The sequence below is a fragment of the Chlorocebus sabaeus genome, chromosome 24 (genome assembly GCF_047675955.1).
Source record: "Chlorocebus sabaeus isolate Y175 chromosome 24, mChlSab1.0.hap1, whole genome shotgun sequence".
Classification (NCBI taxonomy): Eukaryota; Metazoa; Chordata; class Mammalia; order Primates; family Cercopithecidae; genus Chlorocebus; species Chlorocebus sabaeus.
The window spans coordinates 15586368-15610946 of NC_132927.1; the positions used below are offsets into that span (position 1 = coordinate 15586368).

General features: G+C 40.5%; 1 protein-coding gene across 2 annotated transcripts; it reads right to left on the reverse strand.

Annotated features, from left to right (window-relative positions):
* Positions 1-942: 942 nt before the first annotated feature.
* On the reverse strand, positions 943-23315 carry TRAPPC6B (trafficking protein particle complex subunit 6B). Of its 2 annotated transcripts, XM_007986553.3 has the most exons (6): positions 22905-23307; positions 12115-12182; positions 10943-11060; positions 7119-7202; positions 4672-4765; positions 1081-3625 (listed from the first exon to the last, which is right to left on the reverse strand). In XM_007986553.3, the coding sequence occupies exons 1-6, from the start codon at positions 22983-22985 to the stop codon at positions 3594-3596; spliced, it is 477 nt and encodes a 158-aa protein (XP_007984744.1). In that variant the 5' UTR covers positions 22986-23307; the 3' UTR covers positions 1081-3593. The 2 variants fall into 2 exon arrangements, with proteins under 2 accessions (XP_072867047.1, XP_007984744.1); XM_073010946.1 differs by lacking the exon at positions 7119-7202 and having other exon boundaries at positions 943-3625; positions 22905-23315.
* Between the last annotated feature and the right edge of the window lie 1264 nt (positions 23316-24579).

Genomic DNA, 24579 nt, shown 5'->3' on the forward strand with positions numbered 1-24579 from the left:
GTCACCCAGGCTGGAATACAGTGGCACGATCTTGGCTCACAGCAACCTCCACCTCCAGGGTTCAAGCGATTCGCCTGCCTCAGCCTCCTGGGTAGCTGGGACTACAGGCATGTGCCACCACACCCAACTAATATTTGTATTTTTAGTAGAAACAGGGTTTTGCCATGTTGGCCAGGCTCGTCTTGAACTCCACATCTCAGGTGATCCGCCCACTTCAGCCTCCCAAAGTGCTAGGATTACAGGCGTGAGTCCAGACTTGTCTTTGTTTTTGTTGTTGTTGTTGCTGCTTTCAAATAGTTCAAAAACAAGGTTGAATTCTTGGTTGAACCGTCAGATAGAAAGGGCCGAGTGTATATGGTTTGCAAATATTTTCTTCCATCCCTAAGTTGCCTTTTCACTGTCCTTTCTGTGCATCTTTTTAGTTTGATGTAGTCCCACTCATCTATTTCTGCTTTGGTTGCCTGTGCTTTTATTCTCATCCAAGAGATCATTGCCAAGACCATCGTTATGAAGCTTTTCCCCTATGTTTTCTGCTAGGATTGTATAGTTTCAGACTTTACTTTTAAATCTTCAATCCATTTTGATTTTTTTTTTTTTTTTTTTTTTTTTTGGAGTCAGAGTCTCGCTGTGTTGCCTAGGCTGGAGTGCAGTGGCTCCATCTTGGCTCACTGAAACCTCCGACTCCCGGGTTCTAGCAATTCTCCTGCCTCAGTCTCCCAAGTAGCTGGGACTACAGGCACCCGCCGCCACACCCAGCTAATTTTTGTAATTTTTTTGGTAGAGACAGGGTTTCACTATTTGTCCAGGCTGGTCTTGAACTCCTGACCTCATGATCTGCTCACCTCGGCCTCCCAAAGTGCTGGGATTACAGGTTTGAGCCACCACACCTGGCCTTAAGTTGATTTCTATGTACAGCATTAAGGCAACAATCCAATTTCATTCTTTTGTATGTGGATGTCCAGTTTTCCCAACACTATTTATTGAAGAGATTTTACTACATTTCTTTTTGTTTTACAATTTTCCTTTATGATTTCCTACATTTGTGTGTTAGGCCTTCTCGACCACAAAATCACAAAAGTATTATGTTTTCTTTAGTACTTTATTGTTTTACATGTGAACCTTTAAGTTTCTCCCCACCTACTCCCATAGAAGAAGGGATATTCAATTGTCCCATACTATTTTTTGAATAACCTAACTCTCCCTTTGTTTCTACTAAGAGAGGTTTCTTTTTGGCTACAAGTAACAATATACATATACCCAAAGTGAATGGAACAATATAAAGAATATCTCACATAACAAAAAGTCCACAGGTAAAGCAGTTCCCAGATTGGTTAATTCAGAAGCACAATTCAGGTGCTTTCTATCTACATCCCGCTATCCTCAGTGTGATAGCTTTCATCTCCATACTTGTCCTTTCATGGCCATCAGAAGGCCATTGCAGATTAGCTTCAAACATCCATATCACATATCTTCACTGAGAAGCAGAAAAGGGATGCCGGCAAATCCCTATCTTGTATCAGTTGTTAAGAGCAACAGAAAATTTCTTATTCAAAGTCTTCAGACTTCCTTTATCTCATTAGCCGAGATTCCATCAAATGATCAGGCAAGCCAATACCATGATTGGCACAGAATCTAATCAACACTCACCCTCTCTGGACTAGGGAAGCACCCTATTCTACAGTACAAGGCAGCCATACAGAGTTTTAGACCAAAAAAAAAAAGAAAAAAGAAAAAAACATGGGGCTTTGTCAGCAAGGGAGAACGAAACGGCTGATGGGTAGGCATATGAATGTCTAACAAACCAACTTATCTGAACCCACCTTTTTCCCACACCTGTTTTACTTTGAAGTTCTCTACTGTGTTCTATTTTGATCTTCTGTGTCATTAGCTATTCCTGGGTCCTTATGACTTTTAACTTAATAAACTTTATATATGTATATTTGGTAGGAACTTTCCTAAATTTTTTCAAAATTAAAATTTTTTCCCCAAAATATGTGAGAATTAGGATTGCAGTCATGCATTGCTTAGCAAAGGGGATACATTCTGAGAAATGCATCATCATTAGGAGATTTTAAAACTGTACAATCACAGAGTGTACTTACACAAACTTAGATGGTATGATCTACTATACACCTAGGCTATGACCTATTGCTCCTAGGCTACAAACCTGTACAGCATATTATTGTAGTGAACACTGTAGGACACTGTAACACAATGGTAAATACTTGCATATCTAAACATAAAGAAGGTACAGTAAAAATACAGTATTGTAATCTTATGGAACCACCGCCATATATGTGGTCAGTCATTGACTGAAACATCATTATAGGGCACATGGCTAGAATTTAATAAATCAAGTTAAACAAATAACTTTGTACTGTACCCTTCCATGAAAGGAAAATGGTATGCCTCTAAGTTGAGTTTTCTTTAATGTTCTAAAGTACATTTTTATAGTTTTTATTTCATGTTTTTAATATAATGTTTGGTTTAGTCAATCTTCTTAATCTGCCATTTCTATGGCAGAGTATCCAGTGAAACATCTTGTTTGGTGAGTCAGTCACCCCCTCCTGCATAGTTCCCTGTCACACAAATACATGCAAAAGGGTAATAAATAAATGGGAAACAAAGTATAGTTTTAGTAATCAAAACATGCAAGGTTCTAACAAAAGCTGGAGATATCTGCTTATGTCAAATAATTTAAGTATGAGAAAGTAAGTAGAAGAGGTGGTAAGAAAGATATATCAGATGAGCACTGACCCCAAACCACTAAGATGATATGGTCCAAAAAATGTCAGAATGACTAATCCAATTATCCACCTCTCTGCTCAGCTGGAAGAGTAAAGAAGGGAATAAAGATGTTAGACCCTTTACCAGGACTTCCACGCATGGGGAGAGAAGGTGAAAGTCAAAACTGTAACAGGAATAAATTCAAAAATTCTTTCCAAACATACCTAATATTCTTTGGCCCTAGAGTCACTGAATTCACATTTAAACTAATCTATTATTTCATTTTGATCACATTAATGGAGCTCTGAAGGAATGAAACATATTAAAGCAAAATTAAATTTATAAACAATTTAGGCAGTCATATTTGTATTTATATATACACACATACAATGTATATATGAAATCCTTATACAGGTGGAAAAATTCTTAATAAATTATAAGCAATAAAATAAAAAAATTTAGTATGTTTGCTTTTTAAAATAAAAACTTGTTCATTCTTATCACAAATAATTCTGTTGGTACATAATTTTCTCTCATGCTAATTCAACAAACCCTGAGCTTTGTTTCTCCATCTATGGCTAAATACATATCACTCTAACCAAATAAAAAGGTTTAAAATAAGGGTCCTACATCTTGGTGTCCGGTTATTTGAAATCAGGTTTTCATTTTGAATAATTTTGGTTAAGTGTATGTCATGGCAGAATGTCCCTTTATCTCCTTTGAGTTGATCTGTGTTAAACTGATAAAAATACATGCTTACTCCTGCACAAACATCAAACAATGTAATTAAATCATCACTACTTGAAATACTTTTACACAAATAATTTATCTCTTTACACTGTTGAAGCCTTGCATTTCAGTATGTTCTACAGCTTCTGTATCATCACCTGAAATTTGCCTTAAAAAAAAAAAACATACAAATAATTATTTGATTTTTAGATACAAAGAAAACAAGTCTAAACATCAATTTTCTGTTCCATATAGGAAATAGTCTCAGTCAAGAAATCTGCTATGTCAAAAACCTTTTCACATTCTTCATAATATTCAATAAGTCAATTCTATTTTTTCTTTTCTTTTTTAGATGGATTCTTGCTCTGTCGCCCATGATGGACTGCAGTGGCACGATCTTGGCTCACTGCAACCTGCACCTCCCAGGTTCAAGTGATTCTCCTGCCTCAGCCTCCTGAGTAGCTGGGACTACAGGCGTCCGCCACCACACCCAGCTAATTTTTGTATTTTTAGTAGAGACAGGGTTTCACCATATTGGCCAGGCTGGTCTCAAACTCCTGACCTCGTGATAAGCCCATCTCGGCCTCCCAAAGTGCTGAGATTACAGGTATGAGCCACCACGCCCAGCCAGTCAATTCTATTTTTATGGGACGATTATATGGTTTGTGAGTAAGCACTTTTGTTTCTCTTTATGAATCCTACATTTGGGTACAGTATTTCATTGCTAATGATCATTGTAAATGTAAAGGAAATACAATAAAGCTCAAGGCCTCTCGGTTGGTAGCTCTGATGAAAAGATCTTTAGGGAGACATTTAGTGATAAAAGAGTATCTGGTTTTACTTAGCAGTATATAATAGGTGTATCCTAAACAATTGTTTAAAAATAGCATTTTCAATGTTCTAGGGAAATCTGCTATCTTAAAACAGTGCAGGAGATATTCAGAGGAATATCTTTCAAAAAATTAAAGTTTAAATAACTTTAGAAGAGTTAAAAATCATCCCTTAAATTGTCTTATAAATTTGGATTTCTTTAGTCCATTATTCAAAAATTACTGAGTATGAATATAGTATGCTACATATTACTAAATGTTACATTGATAAAACTAAAATTAAAGTTTCAGCATTTCAAATTTCCTCTCAGTTAAATTTAAAAAAAAAAAAAAGACCTGAAAACAAATTACTAAAACATCTGTAAGAAAAGTGAATTCAACTTACAAGCAGGCATTGAAGACACTTCAGCTGTTACAATACTTTTTATTCCCAAGTTTGATAAGCCACCTCTGATTAAGCCACATGTAAATGCTAAATACTAAAAGGAAAAAAAATCATTAAAAATAGTAAGGATTTACTAAAATAGTAAAGCTATTGATAAATACAACATTACATGATTTATCATCAGTAGGTCATTCCTGTTTTAAAAAAGGATTTTGGAAGATTGTTTAAGTCACTGAAAAATATTGATAGATTTCACAGCTCCCCGGAAACTAAAGCATGAACATAGGACTTAAGACTTAAGCTCAGCCAATTAAGCACTCCAGTCCAGGACTGTGAATCTAGAGTCACTGACAAAAACAAGCCAGAAACAGATAGGAATTAGTTCTGGAGGCAGTAAAGGTAGTTTGTGTCTACAGTCCATGCTGCCCACAGCATTATAAGTAGATACATTCTGTGGAGTGACTTGGCTATCTTAATGGCTGCCTTAAAACTCCCCTGGTTATTGCCTATTTTTTGAGCTTATCAATTGTGTTAGCTTACAAGCAGAATTTCTTTCCTTTATTTACAACCAAGAATCTTGACTTGTTCAAGACTTATAGCTTGCCACAACAAAGAATTATCTGGTTGAAAGTATCAACAGTTTGGATGTTGAGAAACCCTGTCATATAGAAACAAAGAAAGGGAATAGGGCTGAGCTACAACACCAAAAGTCATGACAAGAACTGGATTGAAAAACTAGCAATTCAAGGAATTTTTGATTACCCACATCTATACTGCATGATGTTCAACATACTACATTATCTATGAATAATATAAATATATATAAATAAATACAAATATATATATTTAAATAAATATAAATAATATAAAATATTATCTTACAAATAAAATACATAAACGGGTACTAATAAGTAACTAGATCTGAGTCATGAAATTTTAAGCTGGAAGAGGTCTTAGAGATTGTTTATCCCAAGAGTTCTTAATCTGGGATTTGTGACCCCTATGAAAATAAAAACCATGCATATGTGCGTATTTATGGGGAAAGGTGTTCCAATTCTCAAAGATGTCCATAACTCAAAATAGTTAGAAATCACTGAATTGGTCCAACTTACTCTTTTCACAGCTGAAGAAACCAAGATCCCAAAAAGTTAAGTGAGAACCAGAAACATTAAGTTAGATGTTAGTAAACAAGAGAAAATACGCCAGCTGTGGCCCGCAATCCCAGCACTTTGGGAGGCTTTTGTAATCACGCCTGTAATCCCAGCACTTTGGGAGGCTGAGGCAGGCGGATCATGAGGTCAGGAGTTCGAGACTAGGTTGGCCAATATGGTGAAACTAAAGATACAAAAAATTAGCCAGGCATGGTGGCGCACACCTGTAATCCCAGCTACTCAGGAGGCTGAGGCAGGAGAATCACTTGAACCCAGGAGGCGGAGGTTGCAGTGAGCTGAGATGGCACCACTGCAGTCCAGCCTGGGCAGGAGGGCTTCATCCAAAAAAAAAAAAAAAAAAAAAGCAGAAAATACACACATTAACCATAAAAATGTAATTAGAGCCTGGATACCCCAAAAATATAGAAAATAGGCAATCAGGCCAGATGCGGTGGCTCACACCTGTAATCCCAACACACTGGGAGGCCAAGGTGAGGTGATCACTTGAGCCCAGGAGTTCAAGACAAGCCTGGACAACATAGTGGGATCCCATCTCTACTAAAATTTTGTTAAAAATTAGCCAGGCATGGTGGCCCATACCTGCAATCCTACCTCCTTAGGTGACTGAAGTGAGAGGATCATTTAAGCCTAGGGGGGTTAAGGTGAAGATAGGCCATGATTGCACCACTATACTCCAGCCTGAATGACAGAGCAAGACCTTATCTTAAAAAAAAAAAAAAAAAGAAGTGATCTACCACACATCTATATGTCACTGTCATTTATAGTGTTTCTTTTTTTGAGATGGAGTTTCCCTCTTGTACCCCAGACTGGAGAGCAATGATGGCACGATTTCGGCTCACTGCAACTTCTGCCTCCCAGGTTCAAGTGATTCTCCTGCCTCAGCCTCCCAAGTAGCTGGCAATGCAGGCGCTCACCACAAAGCTCAGCTAATTTTCAGTTTTGGTAGAGACGGGGTTTCACCATGTGGGCCAAGCTGGTCTTGAACTCCTGACCTCAGGTAATCCACCTGCCTTGGCCTCCCAAAGTGCTGGGATTACAGGTGTGAGCCATCGCGCCCAGCCAGTGTTTCTTTTAATTGGTCACTCTATGACTATTTAGCTACAGTTTAGTGTTATTGTACCATGTCTCTCATTTCACAGAAAACTCTTTAAACAAAAAACAACACCTTAAAACATACTTTTAATTCAATAGTCTGTTATGATTAGCATTGTACTTTTCCCTGTAGTCCTACTATTAACAGAAACCCCAATTATTATTAATTATTCCATTAAATACCTTAGATGCATGTTCTAAATACTGTTTTCCTGCAGACATCTGAGTAAGCAGGCGAAATTTGTTGTCCTGAAGTACATAGATGCCCTGTTCCAAAAATAGAAAAAATATCCAAAGTCAATGTAGCTAGCAATCCTTAAAATTATTTTATTCTTATGAAACAATGTAAGAGTTTTTTAAAGTTATTAAAAGTCTCCTTCCCATTGGCCAAATTTTCTTTTTCTGTTCTTGGGAGACAGGGTCTCCTCTGTCACCCAGGGTAGAATGCAGTGGCACAATTACACCTCACTGCAGCCTCTAACTCCCAGACTCAATCGATCCTCCCACTGCAGGCTCCCAAGTAGCTGGAACTACAGGCGTGCACCACCAAGCCCTACTAATTTTTATATTTTTCTGTAGAGATAGGGTTTCGCCATTTTGCCTAGGCTGGTCTCAAAACTCCTGAGCTTAAGCAATCTGCCCACCTTGACCTCCCAAAGTGCTGGGATTGCAGGCATGAGACCACATGCCCAGCCTGGTCAAATTTTGTTTAAAGGAGTTTTGCAATGTTCAAGCTGAAGAGTTGCAAGTTCAATATTTTCACGACACTAATATCTACTGAACGGTTTTATACACTAAAGATATAAAGACTATATGAGACATAGTCCCTATCCTTAAAAACTCATAGTCTAGTATGATGGAATCATTAATATATGTCCATATGAAATAAGCTGTTGGTTTGTTTGTATATTTATTTATTTAGACATGAGCTCTCACTTTGTTGCCTAGGCTGGAGTGTGGTGGTACAATCACAGCTCACTGCACCCTTAAACAAAACCTGGGTGTTTGAGCAATTCTCTTGCCTCAGTCTCCCGAGTAGCTGGGACCACAGGCACACACCACATCTGTCTAGTTGTATTAATTTTTTGTAGAAAGGGGGTCTCCCTATGTTGCCTAGACTGGTCTTGAACTCCAGGGCTCAAGTAATCCTCCTCCTCAGCCTCCCAAAGTGCTGAAATCACAGGTATGAGTCACCACGCTTGACCTAATTTTTATTTTTATTTATTTAATTTTTTGAGACAGAGTTTCACTCTTGTTGCCCAGGCTGGAGTGCAATGGCTCGATCTCAGCTCACCGCAACGTCCACCTCCTCGGTTCAAGCGATTCTCCTGCTTCAGCCTCCCAAGTAGCTGGGATTACAGGCATGTGCCACCACGCCCGACTGATTTTGTATTTTTAGTAGAGACGGGGTTTCTCCATGTTGGCAGGGCTGGTCTTGAACTCCCAACCTCAGGTGATCCGCCTGCCTCGACCTCCCAAAGTGCTGGAATTACAGGCATGAGCCACCGCACCCGGATTTATTTATTTATTTATTTACTTATTTATTTGAGACAGAGTCTTGCTCTGTCGCCCAGGCTGGAGTGGAGAGGCATGACCTAGGCTCACTGCTACCTCTGCCTCCTGGGTTCAAGCAATTCTCCTTCCTCAGCCTCCCGAGTGGCTGGGACAATAAGCGTGTGCCACCATGCCTGGCTAATTTTTGTATTTTCAGTAGAGACAGGGTTTCACCACGTTGGCCAGGCTGGTCTCGAACTCCTCACCACAGGTGATCTGCCCACCTCAGCCTCCCAAAGTGCTGGGATTACAGGGGTGAGCCACCGCACCCAGCCTTATCTACATCATGTCTAGAAAGTAAAAATTCAAGAGTCATTTCTTCCCATTAGCATTTCCCGTAATTCCAAGCTAAAGCTGGTACAAAATGAATTCTAGGCCAGGCACAGTGGCTCACACGTGTAATCCCAGCACTCTGGGAGGCCAAGGCGGGAGGATCCATTGAGCACAGGACTTTGAGACCAGTCTGGACAACATAGTGAGACACTGTCTCTAATTAAAAATAAATAAATAAATAATCCTATTGAGAGTACCAGATACATTTTTTTAATTTTTTACTTAATCAAAATTCCAAATCTACTCTAAGTATTTCCTTGAGTTCATAAAATAAAATCTAATGAAGCTGGGAGTGGTGGTGCACGCCTATAATCCCAGCTATGCAAGAGGCTGAGGCCAAAGAATTACTTAAGTCCAGGAGCTCAAGACCAGTCTGGGCAACATAGCGAGACTCTGTCTCCCTTTTAAAATTTTAATAAATACATAGTCTTCTATGTAATCTATTAATTTTGTAAGAAAATCTTTTAAGAGTAGAAAATACGACAGCAGTGATAATCCAGGAGTTACTTAAGAGTAAAATATGCTCTACAAATTAGACCTTAGAAATGACTATAAAGAATCTCTTCCTGCCACCCAAGATGCCCAAAGGAAAGGCCAACGGGAAAGAGGTGGCTCCAGCCCTTGCTGTCATGAAGAAACAGGAGGCCAAGAAAGTGGTGAATCCCGGTCAGGCGTGGGATTCTGTACTCCCAGCATATTGGGAGGCTGAGGCAGGTGGATCACTTGAGGTCAGGAGTTCGAGACCAGCCTGGCCAGCATGGTGAAATCCCATTTCTACTAGAAATACAAAAATTAGCTGGAGTGGTGGCACATGCCTATAGTCCCAGTTACCTAGGAGCCTGAGGCAGAATGGCTTGAACCCGGGAGGCGGAGGTTGCGGTGAGCCGAGATCGCGCCATTGCACTCTAGCCTGGGCAACAGAGCAACACTTCGTCTCAAAAAAAAAAAAAAAAAAAAGAAAAGAAAAGAAAAGAAAAAGTGGTGAATCCCCTGTATGAGAAACGGCCTAAGAATTCTGGCATTGGACAGGACATCCACCCAAAATGGACCTCACTCGCTTTGTGAAATGGCCCCACTATACCAGGTTGCAGCGGCACAAAGTCATCCTCCTGTAAGCAGTCGAAAATGCCTCCTACAATTAACCAGTTCACCCAGGCCCTGCACCACCAAACAGCTACTTATCTGTTTAAGCTGTCCCACAAGTACAAAGACAAAGCAAGAAAATAAGCAGAGGCTATTGGCCCGGGCTGAAAAGAAAGCTGCAGGCAAAGGGGATGTCCCCACTAAGAGACCACTTGTCCTCCAAGCGGGAGTTTAACACCATCACCACCTTGAAGGAGAACAAGAAGGCTCAGCTGGTGGTGACTGTACACTATGTGGATCCCATCAAGGTGGCTGTCTTCCTGCGTGCTTTGTGTCGTACAATGGGGGTCCCTTCCTGCATTATCAAGGGGAAGGCAAGACTGGGACGTCTAGTCCACAAGAAGACCTGCACCACTGTCACCTTTACATAGATTAACTCGGAGGACAATGGAGCTTAGGTTCAGTGGGTAGAAGCTATCAGAACCAACTACAACGACAGACACGATGAGATCAGCTGTCACTAGGGAGGTAATGTCTTGGGTCCCAAGTCTGTAGCTTGAATTGCCAAGCAGGAAAAGGCAAAGGCTAAAGAACCTGCCACCAAACTGGGTTAAATATACATTGTTGAGTTTTCTGTATATAAAAATAATTAAAATAATACAAATTCTTCAAAAATAAAAGAAATTACTCTAAAGACATAAAGGTGATATATTTGTGGTTCTGCATATTATTACCACTAATGAACAGTAACTAAGGAACCAAATACTAAAAGCTATTATCATCCTGACTTTTGCTACTTTAAAAAACTTAACATAGCATATAATTGGGTGAAAGGAACAGCTATCATTACTGATAACTGTCCCTTTGTCTTTATTCAGTTCACACTACTGGAAGAAAAAAACTAATAACTTATTAATAACATAAAAATACTCCAAAGTTAACCAGAAATTATTTTAGGTTTTAAATAAGTCACTAAAATACAGTATTTATATTAAGTTAAAGGACTTTAAAATATAGGCCTTAATTAATTTAATTACCTGATGATTTGTCCTTAGATTGTCGATTTGTTTCTTGAATACCGTAGTCCAAAAATCTTTACAAATGAACTTCATGATATCTAACTCATCCTTGAACCTTGCAGTATCTTTTGTAAACCTAAAAAGATCAACTAGAAGTAATACAGTATTTATTCTCCAAAAAAAGCAAGAGGGACTAATTATTAACTAATTTCCAAATGCCAGAACAGCACTGAACATTTATTGGGTTATTTTAAATTTTAATTATTTTTTGAGACAGGGTCTGGCTCTGTTGCCCAGGTTAGAGTGCAGCAGCATGATCTTGGCTCATTGCAATGTCTATCTCCCTCCCAGACTCAAGCCATCCTCCCACCTCAGCCTCCCTTGTAGCTGAGACCACAGGCACATGTCACCATGCCCAGCTAATCTGTATATTTTTGTAGAGACAGGGTCCTACTTTGTTGCCCTGGCTGGTCGGTCTCAAACTCCTGAGCTCAAGCAATTCTTGGCCTCCCGAAGTGCTGGGATTACAGGCATGAGTCACCACACATGGCTGAACATTTATTGACACTCATAAAGTCATAAGTACCAGGCAACGTGATCCTATGTCAATGGATTCACATTACGTTATATAAATTATGAGGCCTCAAATTAGTCTAAACATTATAGCCAAAATTTCAGGTGCAATGCATTCTAGCACATCAAAAAAACCACAAAAGAACAAAGAGCTGAGCATTATCATGACATTGTTATATAAATAATACTCAACTATTCAGGTAGTGAGAAAGAAATACTAAAAAGAATTGATCTATAAGTTCAAAGATAATTACACACATAAACATAGACTATAGTTATTTCAATCCTATGTACATAAAAATTCAATGCAGGTTAAAGAACCCAGTAGATCTTAAGTTAAAAATGCAGTAAGATTTTAGATAGCTGTTTCAATAGCTTCAGGAAGAAAGTCTAAAATACATAACACATATATTTTCTTTAATCATTAAAATAAAATTTGAATAAACGAGTTAAAATGGCATTGGATCTAAAAATAAATTTTAATTTTTGAAATAAAGAGAAGAAATAACATTCAGGAATTAAAATTAAAGTATCCCAAGTTTTATGCAATCTTTTGAAATAGATTATCTTTGTTTATAACCTACCTGCAAGAAAATTTTCAAATCCAACCTGCTCACCTTTCTATCAATCCTTGTCCCACTCGAAACCCCATGTTTTCCAGCTTAGTAATACATCGTCCGTTTTCCTGTTTTAAAAAAGAATAGTTTTAAATACTTTTAGAATGCTAGGATGTTAGTGTTCAGAAATTGTTTTACAATATTGGTTAAAAATATTAATGTAAACATTTATAATTTTTTCCCTGAGACATTTTAAGAAAAAGTGAATTATATGGTTGATTTTATTTATTTTACTTTACTTTTACTAACTTTACTTTTTACTATTTTTTTGATAAACAAGTTAATTCATAATTTAGTTAACATATACATAATTAACCTAAAAACTTCAATAGAAGGATACATTTTTAAAATTTATTTTATTTTGAGATGGAGTCTCGCTCTGTCACCCAGGCTGCAGTACAGTGGGGTCATCTCGGCTCAGCAACCTCCACCTACAGGGTTCAAGTGATTCTCCTGCCTAAGGTTCCCAAGTAGCTGGAATTATAAGCACCCACCACCATGCCTGCCTAATTTTTGTATTTTTAGTAGAGAAAATACAAAAATACAAAATGTTGGCCATGCTGGTCTCAAACTCCTGACCTCAAGTGATCCACCTGCCTCGGCCTCCTAATGCGGGGATTACAGGCATGAAGCCACCGCACCCAGATAGAAAGACACATTTTAAAACCACTTGGAAGGCCATCTCTATAGAAGTGATTTTCCCAGGATAGTAACCAGATGTAACCTAAACCAACACCATCTTAACTGGCAGAGGTTCAATGGGTTGAAGCTTTGTGCTCCTCCCTGACACCAAGTTTTTTAATACAAACAAATCCCTCAAGGTGCGGTGGCTCATGCCTGTAATCCCAGCACTTTGGGAGGCCAAGGCAGGAGGATCACTTGAGCTCGGTGGCTCAAGACCAGCCAGGGCAACATAGCAAGACCACATCTCTACTAAAAATAAAAATAGTTGGGCATGGTAGCATGTGCCATTTTGGAGGCTGACGCAGGAGGATTGCTTGAGTCCAAGAAGTTGAGGCTGCTGTGAGCCATGATGATGTCATTGCACTCCAGCCTAGGCAACAGGTTGAGCAAGGGACCCTGTCTCAAAAAAAAAAAAAAGAAAAGAAAAGAAAAAAGAAATAGAGACAGAAAAGAGAAAGAATTTCACTATTGTTTCTTCTTAGGAAAAAACTCCAACCTTATGAGACCAACCACAACACAATGAAAAGTTGCACTAACTACTTCAGAATATTAGTAACAGTTGATGTTGGTACGAATAACTGGTATTTATTCTAGAGTCCTTATAAATAAAATCCCACAGTTAGCATTTGCATTATCAGCTAGAGGGTTAGTTAACACGTAGTAGAATGAGGACTTACACAAGGTGTAATACACAGCATTTTACTACTATGAAAACAAACGCAGTCCAGTTAGGAGAAAACCAAGTGGATTCTAAGTTACACATATCTTAATGACAAGACTCCCCACCATTTGTGAATGTAAAACAATTAATTTTTAAATGTTGACATAATATTTAAAATAGCTATCATAAACGTACATAATGTATTCCATGCTAGGTTTTTGTTTGTTTAAGGAAAATGTAAGTTATACTGTGGTTAAGGCATGTATCTTCACTCTTGAAAAGGCCCACATTCTATCACAGTAATGTATGGTCAGACTTAGCCCCAAATGTTAGACACCTGGATTGAGACATAACCAGCTATATTGTGAAAGGAACCTATATACATTTATCAACTCTAGTTCCTTAATAGGTACCTAACAAGTCATTAACATACAGAAACATGCATCATGAGAACCAAGAAATACCACCCATCCCTTCTGCATATCAGCAATTTGTCACTCTTGAGCAACAGTGCTTGTATCACTGAGGTCTATGAATAGTCACTTTTCACATTCATCCCAAGAGACAGAATGACCTTTTTTTTGTTGTTTTTTTTCTGAGACAGAGTCTCACTCAGTCGCCCAGGCTGGAGGGCATTGGTGCGATCTTGGCTCACTGCAAACTCCACCTCCCGGGTTCACGCCATTCTCCTGCCTCAGCCTCCCAAGTAGCTGGGACTACAGGCGCCCACCACCACGCCTGGCTAATTTGTTGCATTTTTAGTAAAGACAGGGTTTCACCATGTTAGTCAGGATGGTCTCAATCTCCTGACCTCATGATCCACCCGCCTCGGCCTCCCAAAGTGCTGGGATTACAGGCATGAGCCACTGTGCCCGGCCTGAGATAGAACGACTTAAGCACAAATGCCACATATTATAATTTCTCACCAAAAAGTCACAAATTAAATCAAAATATTTTACACAATTATATAAAATGCCTTAAAATCTGCCTTCATTTAAGCTCGCTCTCTCTGTATCTGGCAAGTCAACTGGATGTCTTTGGGTATGAGAGCCACCTCTCTTACTGTAGATGGCACACAAATTAGCATCTTCAAATCAACCCACCAGGTACACTTCACTAGCCTCCTGCAGCGCCCCAGTGACTGTGCTCTGAAACCTCAAGTTGGTTTTGAAATCCTGGGTGATCTCTCTCACCAACCTCTGGAAAGGCAGCTTCTAGATGAGAAGTTAGGTCAATTTCTGATAATGAGAATCTCTGGAAGTGCCGCAGTCCCAGGCCGATAGCGATGAGGTTTCTTCACCGGACTGGTAGAGGGGACACTTTTTATCTGGCAGCGTTAATAACCTGCTGTTAGGAGGAGGGGTTCCCACCAGTGGATTTACAAGCAGTTGATTTGGCTTGGGCCATTTGCTTTTACCTAACGTCAAAGTTTTAGGTCACTTCTTCAATCACCACACTGCTTCTGCTGCCCAAGGAAAAATCACAGTGTCCAAGCAAAGAATAGATGTTCCTCCAACAAAGGACCAAACTGCTATTTACTTATTTATTTGACAGGTCTTGCTCTGACACCCAGGCTGCAGTGCAGTGGCGAGATCATGGTTCATTGAAGCTTTAAATTCCTGGGCTCAAGCAATCCTCCCACCTCAGTCTCCCAAGTAGTTAGGACTACAGGCACATCATCATGCCTGGCTATTTTTTTTTTTTCTTTTTAAGAGATGAAGTCTCACTATACTACCCAGGCTGGTCTCAAAGTCCTGACCTTAAGATATCCTCCTGGCTTGGCCTCCCAAAGTAGTGGGAATACAGGTGTGAGCCACACCATTTTCACAAGGTAACAGCATAAACAGGGAACTACTGCTTATAATTGATTTTCAGAAATCAAATCCTCTTCCTAATTACTCCTCGTCTCCCTCTTATGCCCATTTCAGTCATTCTTCTCTCCTAGGTTATAAAACCTGGTATCACCTGATGTTCTTCCCTGAGTCAAATCCTTTTTGCGCTCACTAAGTTCTATTGTTTCTTGCTTCAAAATGTCTCAGAATCATCCAGGCTTCCCAGTTCTCAGTGTCTTAGCTGATTACCACACTTTGCCTTAAATCATGAGATTGCTTTGCTCTTCCTTTGACAATCTCATTCAGTCTTAAGGCTTTAAATACTACCTCTATGCTGAACACATCCAAATCCTGTGGATGACTGATGGACTGTCCTCTACAACCCAGACCCCATACCTCTCTGGCCTCAACCTTCTGCAGACTCACTCTGTGCTGTCCCTTAAACATGCCAGGCACATTCCAGGGACTTTTGCATCACCTCTTCCTCCAGATATTCACACAACCCAACTCCCTCACTTCCTTTGAGTCTACTCTCATGTCACCATCTTAGGCTCATTTTAACCATCTTCTTTAAAAGTGCAACATCACACCCCTTTGGCAACTCTCTATCCTAGTGATCTTAAAAACGTGTTGGCCGGGTGCAGTGGCTCACACTTGTAATCCCAACATTTGGAAGGCTGAGGTGGGCGGATCATGAAGTCAGGAGATCGAGACCATCCTGGCTAACACAGTGAAACCTCATCTCTACTAAAAATACAAAAAATTAACCAGGCATGGTGGCACATTCCTGTAATCCCAGCTACTCAGGAGGCTGAGGCAGGAGAATCGCTTGAACCCAGGAGGCAGAGATTGTAGTGAGCCAAGATCGTGCCACTGCACTCCAGTCTGGGTGACAGGGCGAGACTCCATCTCAAAAAAAAAAAAAGACCAGCAACATCAGCATCACATGAGAACTTGCTAAAAATGCAAATTCTCTAGTCCCACTCCCAACTTACTTAATCAGAAACTCTGGGTATGGAGCCACTAATCAGCTTTAACGAGCCTTCTAAAAATTGATTTTGACGCTCAGTCCCACTTCCTTGCTTAATTCGTCTCCACAGAATTTCTTTCACCATTTAACATACTACACATTTCACTATTTTATGTTGCCCATGTGCCCCTTGCTCCCCTCTCTGCTAAAATAAAGCTCCAAAAAGGCAGGGATTTTTGTATATTTTGAAGCCTGTTTGTCTCCCACTAAGGAAACCATAGGCCTTATTATTCGATAAACTTTCTTCTAAGGAACCATGCACTCTGTTTATGGTGCTGTGACTACCAAAACTGTATTTCTAGTACAGACTTTATTGGGCATAGACATCTAGTGGTCCCACAGGACCTTCGAAGTATGCATATTCAACATGATATTCATTTTATTAATGTCTTCAGCCTGCTCTGCCTCCAAAATTCCCTAAATTCATTAATGGCACGACCATTTACCTAGTTACTCTAACCAGAAAACTTCCATTTTCTTCACCCCTGAGGTCCCAACCCCTACATACACTGTAGTCCAGTGGAGCCTACCTTTTTCAAGCTTTTCAAAATTCACCTTCTCTCTCTACCCTTACTTCTTCAGTAAGGCCTTATCATTTCTCTCCTGGTTTTTAGCTATAGCCTTCTAACTGGTCTTGTCTCATTTTTTCCTACTTTGTGTCATCTTCTATATTTCTGGTAGTATAATTTCTACCAAAGTAGATTTCTGAAAAAAAAATCATGTTATTCCCAGCCGGGCACGGTGGCTCACGCCTGTAATCCTAGCATTTTGGGAGGCCAAGGCGGGCGGATCACCTGAGGTCATGAGTTTAAGACCAGCCTGACCAACATGGAAAAACCTCATCTCTACTAAAAATACAAAAATTAGCCAGGCATGGTGGCACATGCCTGTAATCCCAGCTACTCGGGAGGCTAAGGCAGGAGAACTGCTTGAACCTGGGAGGCGGAGGTTGCAGTGAGCCGAGATCACTCCATTGCACTCCAGCCTGGGCAATAATAGCAAAAAAAAATAATAATAAAATAATAGCAAAACTCCGTATATTAAAAAAAAAATCACGTTATTCTCTACTGGAATTTCAGCACCTGCTCCCATGTCTTCAAAATAAAGTCCAGGCCTGACGTAGTGGCTCATGCCTGTAAATCCCAGTACATTGGGAGGCCAAGGCGAGCGGATTGCTTGAGCTTAGGAGTTTAAGGGCAGCCTGGGCTACACGTGAAACCTCATCTTTACAAAAAATACAAAAATTAGGTGAGCATGGTGGCATGCACCTATAGTCCCAGCTACTTGGGAGGCTGAGGTAGGAGGATGGCTTGATTGCAGGAGGCAGAGGTTGCAGTGAGCCAAGATCCAACCACTGAACTCCAGACCAGGCAACAGAGGCAGATCCGGTCTCAAAACAAACCAACAAACAAACAAAAAATAAAGTCCAAACTCCTTAGCATGGCATCATGGTATGTGCTTTCCTTAAAGACCCCTGGCTAGTTCATCAAAATTCATTAACATCCATATATTCACAAACATCTTTCCCTTCTACCACTCTGAAATTTCTACAGCAACTCCAGATTGCCATATTCTCTTCTGTCTCCATGCCTTTGTATGTGCTATTCCATAGACTTCACATTCTTTAACTCCTGCTCAATTATTACATTCTCCCAGATGCCTTCCCTGAAACTTCCTTAGGCCCTATGCTGTGATAAAACTCTGTACATACATCTATTACTATACGTATCACTATCTTCGGTTTTTCTGCTGTTCTCCACACTTCCTCTCGAACATGCTTAGGATGACGCCAGGTGCGGCGGTGCTCATGCCTATAATCCCAGCACTGTAGGAGGCTGAAGCAGGAGGGTCACTTGAGACTAGGAGTCTGAGACCAGCATGAGCAACATAGCAAGACTCTGTTTCTATAAAAAAATTTGTTTTAATTAGCTGGACATAGTAGCATGCCCATAGCCCTAGCTATTTGGGCGGCTGATGTGGGAGGATCACTTAAGCCCAGGAGGTCATGGCTGCAGTGAGCCAAAGTCCCAACACTGCATTCCAGCCTGCATGACAGAGAAAGACCTTGTCTCTCTCCTCCCCCTTTTTTTTTTTTTTTTTTTTTTTTTTTTGAGATACAGTCTTGCTCTGTCGCGCAGGTTGGAGTGCAGTGGCACAATCTCAGCTCAACGCAACCTCCGCCTCCTGGGTTTAAGCGATTCTTCTGCCTCAGCCTCCCGAGTAGCTGGCCCTACAGGCGCGCACCACCATGCCCAGGTATTTTTTGTATTTTTAGTAGAGATGGAGTTTCACCATGTTGGCCAGGCTGGCCTCGAACTCCTAACCTCGTGATCTGCCTGCCTTGGCCTCCCAAGTGCTAGGATTGCTAGTATTACAGGCATGAGCCATCTTGCCTGGCCTCTCTTTTTAAAAAAATAGAGACATTGTTTCACTACATTGCCCACTTTGGTCTCCAACTCCTGGGCTCAAGTAATTCTCCCACCTCAGCCTCCCAAAGTGCTGGGATTACAGGTGTGAGCCACCACATTCACCCAGATACTTTGTCTCTTAAAAAAAAAAAAAAAGTGGCCTGGCGCGGTGGCTCAAGCCTGTAATCCCAGCACTTTGGGAGGCCGAGACAGGCGGATCACGAGGTCAGGAGATCGAGACCATCCTGGCTAATATGGTGAAACCCCGTCTCTACTAAAAAATACAAAAAACTAGCCGGGTGAGGTGGCAGGCGCCTGTAGTCCCAGCTACTCGGGAGGCTGAGGCAGAAGAATGGCGTAAACCCGGGAGGCGGAGCTTGCAGTGAGCTGAAAGCCTCCAGCCTGGGCGACGGAGCAAGACTCCGTCTCAAAAAAAAAAAAAAAAAAAAAAAAAAAAACTTCAGCTAGAATAAGTGTCTGTAAATCATGATGCTCTATGTGGAATAATTTGCTCTGTAGAATCACCTAGGAACATATGTATTACCAGGAACTATTGAAACCACCTTTGCAAAGATTGTAACTGTAAGTAAAAGAGATCTCACCTAATCAACTCCAACTTGCGTTTAACCTCCAAACTGCCCTTGGTCATTCTTGGATGCAGCCCAAGCTAACTTTGGGAGAAATTTTGTTTATAGTGTAACCTTAAAGCAAGAATGATAATAATCCTTCCCGAAACTAAATCACCTTTGCAAAACTAAAGAAAGACTAAAAGGTTAGGATTATGAGAGGGGCCTGAATTCTGCTAAAATGTAGGTAGTTAAATGATAACCAGACATTATTCTGGAAGTCACAGATTTGTAACTTCCCCAATTACTCCTGTAAATAATTATCACTATTGTAGAACCTAAAAAAGGCCTTTTGAGATGTCTTTTCAGACTTTTGCATTTCGGATGACTCCAACTGGTCCTCTGGCCCCCACCTCTGTAATGGCATCCCCAACCAACCAGCAGCACCCATTCCCTAGTCCCCAGACTGTCAAACTATCCTTGATAAACCCTAAACTCTGTATGTTTGGGGAGGCTGATTTGAGCAATAATAAAACTCTGCTCTCCGATTTAGCCAGCTCTACATAAACTCCTTATTGCAATTCTCCTGTCTTGATAGATCAGCTCTATCTGGGCAGCGGTGAAGAAGAACCCATTGGGCAGTTACAAAATGCTTATATACAGACACTCTCAAATCCTATGATCACATGAGCTTTTGAATTAAGCCCTACTACATATTTTTTGATTTTGCTACTTGTCATGCACTTTTGAATAGGCACCAAATTTTTAAGAAAAATTCAACTTGAGAACATTTTATCCACTAACCTTTTAAAATCCTTTCACCATAAATTGAGAAATGCCCAATTAGTCCATTTTAAGAGAATTCCTCTTTAAGAATAGTTTTAAAACATTGATTTGGAGGGTTAGAACACTGTTTCTTTATTTTATCTCACCTCAAATCTTACAGAAGTTTATTTTGCTATACTGAAAATCTGTAAAACTTTATTTCACTTAAAAAAACTTTTAATAATTAAAAAAAAAAGGACACATAATCCTTTTAGCGAGAAATGGATTTTATAGGTCTTTTCAGACATAAACAGCATGGTTTTTACATATCTTTTTATGTCTGGAAAAATCTCTAAAAATCACTTCTGGATGACAGGATTATGTACCTTTTACATTTTTCATGATGAAAAATTTCAAGCACACTCAAAGTAGGGACACTAATATGAACCCTCATATACCCGTATTTCAGTATGGGTTCTGATTATGAAGACTACCACATAACTGTTATTTATATAATTTTTGCTTATTATGTACTTTCAATATTCCCCCCACCATAAATACATTGCAGTAGAAAAAGAAAGTTATTTTTAGCTTAAATGATTCAAAACTATGAACTTCCTTTCTCTTACATGATTAGTCCATCTCTTAAAATTATTGGGCCTGAGTAGAACAACCCTGTTCATTTTAATAAGGATTAACCCACTGGAAAAAAAAAAAAAGAAAGGCATTTTAAAAAGAAGAAAAAATATTATTCTAGACAAGAGTCAGAAGAGGGCCAGGTGCAGTGGCTTACTCCTGTAATCCCAGCACTCTGGGAGGCCAAGGCGGGCAGATCACCTGAGGTCAGAAGTTCAAGAACAGCCTGGTCAACATGGTGAAACTCTACTAAAAATACAAAAAAAATTAGTCAGGCATGGTGGCCGGCACCTGTAATTCCAGATATTCAGGAGGCTGAAGCAGGAGAATCACTGGAACCCAGGAGGCGGAGATTGCAGTGAGCTGAGATCACACCACTGCACTCCAGCCTGGGAGACAAAAGCAAAACTCTATCTCAAAAAAAAAAAAGAGAGAAGAGGAAAGGTAAGAAGGGAGGGGAGAATGAAGAGAACTGAATACACAAGTGGTTGGGGGGACCGGGGGGGTTATAACAAAAAAGTAAAAGGGGTGTGTTAACTGTTCTAGAGGGAAAAGGCTAGCTTTGCACAAACAGTAAACACTGATATCAATAATAAAGTCAGAAGTTTTTAACTTGAAAAAAATCTCTATTATAGATGTGTCATTTGAATAAGAATAGAATTTGCTTCATTTCCAATAACCTTCCAAATGTATCCTGCCTATCCTTCTTGTGGGTAAACTGGCAGTATCTTTTTTTGGATGTCATACAGGCACCTCAAAAGTTCAAGCTGCCCCGAAATAACTCATTATCTTACCTCCTTATTTTATTCTCCTTTAATCCCTTTTCTGATTAATAGCACCACCATCCAAACAAGCTGCTCAATCTAAAAACCTGACAATAATTTTCAACTCCCACTCCCATCCTTAAACAAGACCTACAGAATTCCACTTTCTACCTCTCAAATCTGTTACCTGCTTTTCTCACTATCCCTGTCTTAATTCAGATCGTCATCATCTCCTGCAGTGACTCCCGTAATAAAGGATTTTCCCCCTACAAGGATCTTCCTTATCTAGCCCAAACACTGGATTACTTTTCTAAAATGGAAATGATCCACATCATTCCCTTCCTCAAAAATATTCCCTTGAAAAGATCCAAATTCTTTAATTACAGAGAGCTTTCTAACTTCACCTCTCAATTCTTCTTACTCTCCCTCTATTCAGTCTAGTCACAAAGAAATGCTTAAGTGTCTTTAAATCCACCACTCTTTCGTACCTCTACGTCTTTATCTTTGCCTAGGATACATTTCCTATCCCCACTCTCCACCCATTTTTTATCAGTAGCATTAAAGAAAGGGCTCCTGACTTGAGCACGACTTTGGAATATTTCTAAAATCCGTTACAACTCCATGATTCTACCAGCCAATACTTAAGTGTTAACTACTCATCAAATCACTATTCCCTAAAGACTGTGAGGCAGAAGTTTTATTTTATTTATCTAGCAGTGTCAGCAGCGACAGGCCCACAATGACTGAATAAGGACTCCCACATATTAGAAGTAACCGCTACATACTATCACATTTCGGATTAAGTTAGATTTAAAAAAAAAAAAAGTAATCTCTACAACTCTACAAGGATGGGGCCATTGTTCCATTCACGACTACATCCCTGGCACCTAGAACTAGCTCTGACATAATGGGCACTAAATAAATACTTTCTGAAATAATTAATTTGTGTTCCCTAATTATCCTAACGCCTGCAAACTTTCCCCTGCAAACTCAACCTTCATTAGGCTTCAGTTCTCAAATTGTGTGGAGTTGCACTGAGCATTAGGAATGAGGAAGGAGAGACAGGTCTGTCCAGTGCAAGGCTGAAGTGCTGGAGGTGCCAGCAAAACTAAGTAGGGGTGTCAAAATCAGCTCTGCAGTTAACCCTCCCGTAAACAATGGCAGGGACAACACTAAAAGTACCAAAATCTGTGGGGTGTAAGACAAACGTACGGGAATAGACAATAAGGAATCAAATGGAAGATACGAAAGAGAAAACGATGAAAGATGACCGTTCAAAGGAGACAACTGACAGGTTCCAGGGTTTAGGATACCTGGAGGTGGACCATTTTGTGTACACCTCGGGAGGCATCGGGTGGCATGGGACAGGGGTTGAAGGAAAGCACTGAGGGGAAACAAGGTGTGTCACCGCAAAAGGACCGCAAGGACGTGTGGCAGCACTCACCACCTCCCCCTGCTCCGCGGACTTGTACACTCCAGACACCATCTCGTTATGGAGAAGCAAAAACAACGCCTCATCCGCCATTTCCTGCTAATTCTTCCAAGCTCCGAGTTTTGGCTCCCGCTTGAGCTGGTCTGGGGGTTCCGGCTCGCGCCTTGAGCGACCTGGCCGGCGCCGCGACTCCGTCAGGCCGCCATTCTGTCCCTGTGGCTAAGACACTGAGGTATTCACACAGCTTCCCAAAGGCTGGTACTGAAGTGAGTCTGGTAGTGGAGACAGCCCACACTCCGGGGCTACCAAGTGCTAGGGGCCGAACGAAAGTTTGACAGGAGCTCTAACCCAAGCGAACCAGCTGAGATGCGATCCAGCCGCTGGGCGGGGGCAAAAAAAAAAAAACCAACTTCCGGTCCCCTCTACCCCGGCATTTGGCCAGCTCTATGATCACTGAGTTCCTCTCTCCCAAGCCCAAAGAGGCCAGCGCCCGGATATGAGGAAGGTTCCCCTCCCACCACGATGTCCGGGGCCGACCAAGATAAGATAAGATCTAGAGAGCTCCCGCCTGGCCCGGGCACGGTGGCTCACGCCTGTAATCCCAGCACTTTGGGAGGCCGAGGCGGGTGGATCACCTGAGGTCGGAAGTTCAGACCAGCCTGAAAACCCCGTCTCTACTAAAAAAACAAAATTAGCCGGGCCTGGTGGTGCATGCCTGTAATCCCAGCTACAGGCATGCGCCTGGCATGAGTCTGAGGCAGGAAAATCGCTTGAACCCGGCAGGCGGATGTTGCGGTGAGCTGATATCGCGCCATTGCACCCCAGCCTGGGCAACAAAAGTGAAACTCTGCCTCAAAAAAAAAAAAAAAAAAAAGAAAGAAAGAGCTCCCGCGGCCACCTTCGTGTTAATTAGCAATAGAAGTTAAAAAAATTCACAAGAATTTCTATTGGCTTCATCAAAAGCATTCACTTCTCGCCATATGTTCTTCAAATATGAAAAGTTGTAAAAAGAGTTTAAAATATCATAAATTTTCAGAGTTCAAATTTTTTAAATATTGAGAAGTTATCCCAATTCCTATTGAATTAAGCCCGGGTATACAAAAAGAATTAGAGCCATTTTGACCACCAGGAATTTTCCTGTTAGTGGGGTGCAACGGACAAGGGAAGTGGAGCAAGCGAAAAACAAGATACACTTGAACCAGAAAATACAGACTAATCAGAGGATTAGGTGAAAAGTGCTACAGAATTCAGAAAAGCGATGTCACTGCAGGATGGAGTTCCTAATCATTTACAGCAGTGTGAGACAACTGTAGGAATTGTCTCACTGCATATGCAAATAAATATACATGCTACATCACAGTATGTACATCTTAAATTTAGCAAATTCAACATTAAGCATGTTGCTTAGCCTGTGATTAGTTCTTTCCTTGGTAATTCACAAAACAAATTTTTTTCCCCAATTATCCCAGTTGTTTTCCCCCAAATTAACATTTTGGGTTTTCTCAAATTGTTAACAATAACTTCTCAACTTTTCATGCCTGAGCCGGGCGCTGTGGCTGATGCCTGTACATTCCAGCACTTTGGGACGCCGAGGCCTGGGGAGGATCACGAGGTCATGAGTTTGAGAGCAGCCTGGCCAACATGGTGAAATCCCGTCTCTACTAAAAATACAAAAATTAGCCGGGTT

What these genes read in the sequence shown, in the direction of transcription:
- TRAPPC6B (XM_007986553.3), bottom strand. Translation starts at nt 22,985, where the DNA reads ATGGCGGATGAGGCGTTGTTTTTGCTTCTCCATAACGAGATGGTGTCT. An exon ending in GGACAAGGATTGATAGAAAG is followed by an intron (nt 11,061 to 12,114) that starts GTGAGCAGGTTG and finishes TGATCTTTTTAG; the next exon opens with GTTTACAAAAGATACTGCAA. An exon ending in AGTGTCTTCAATGCCTGCTT is followed by an intron (nt 3,626 to 4,671) that starts GTAAGTTGAATT and finishes TTTTTTTTTAAG; the next exon opens with GCAAATTTCAGGTGATGATA.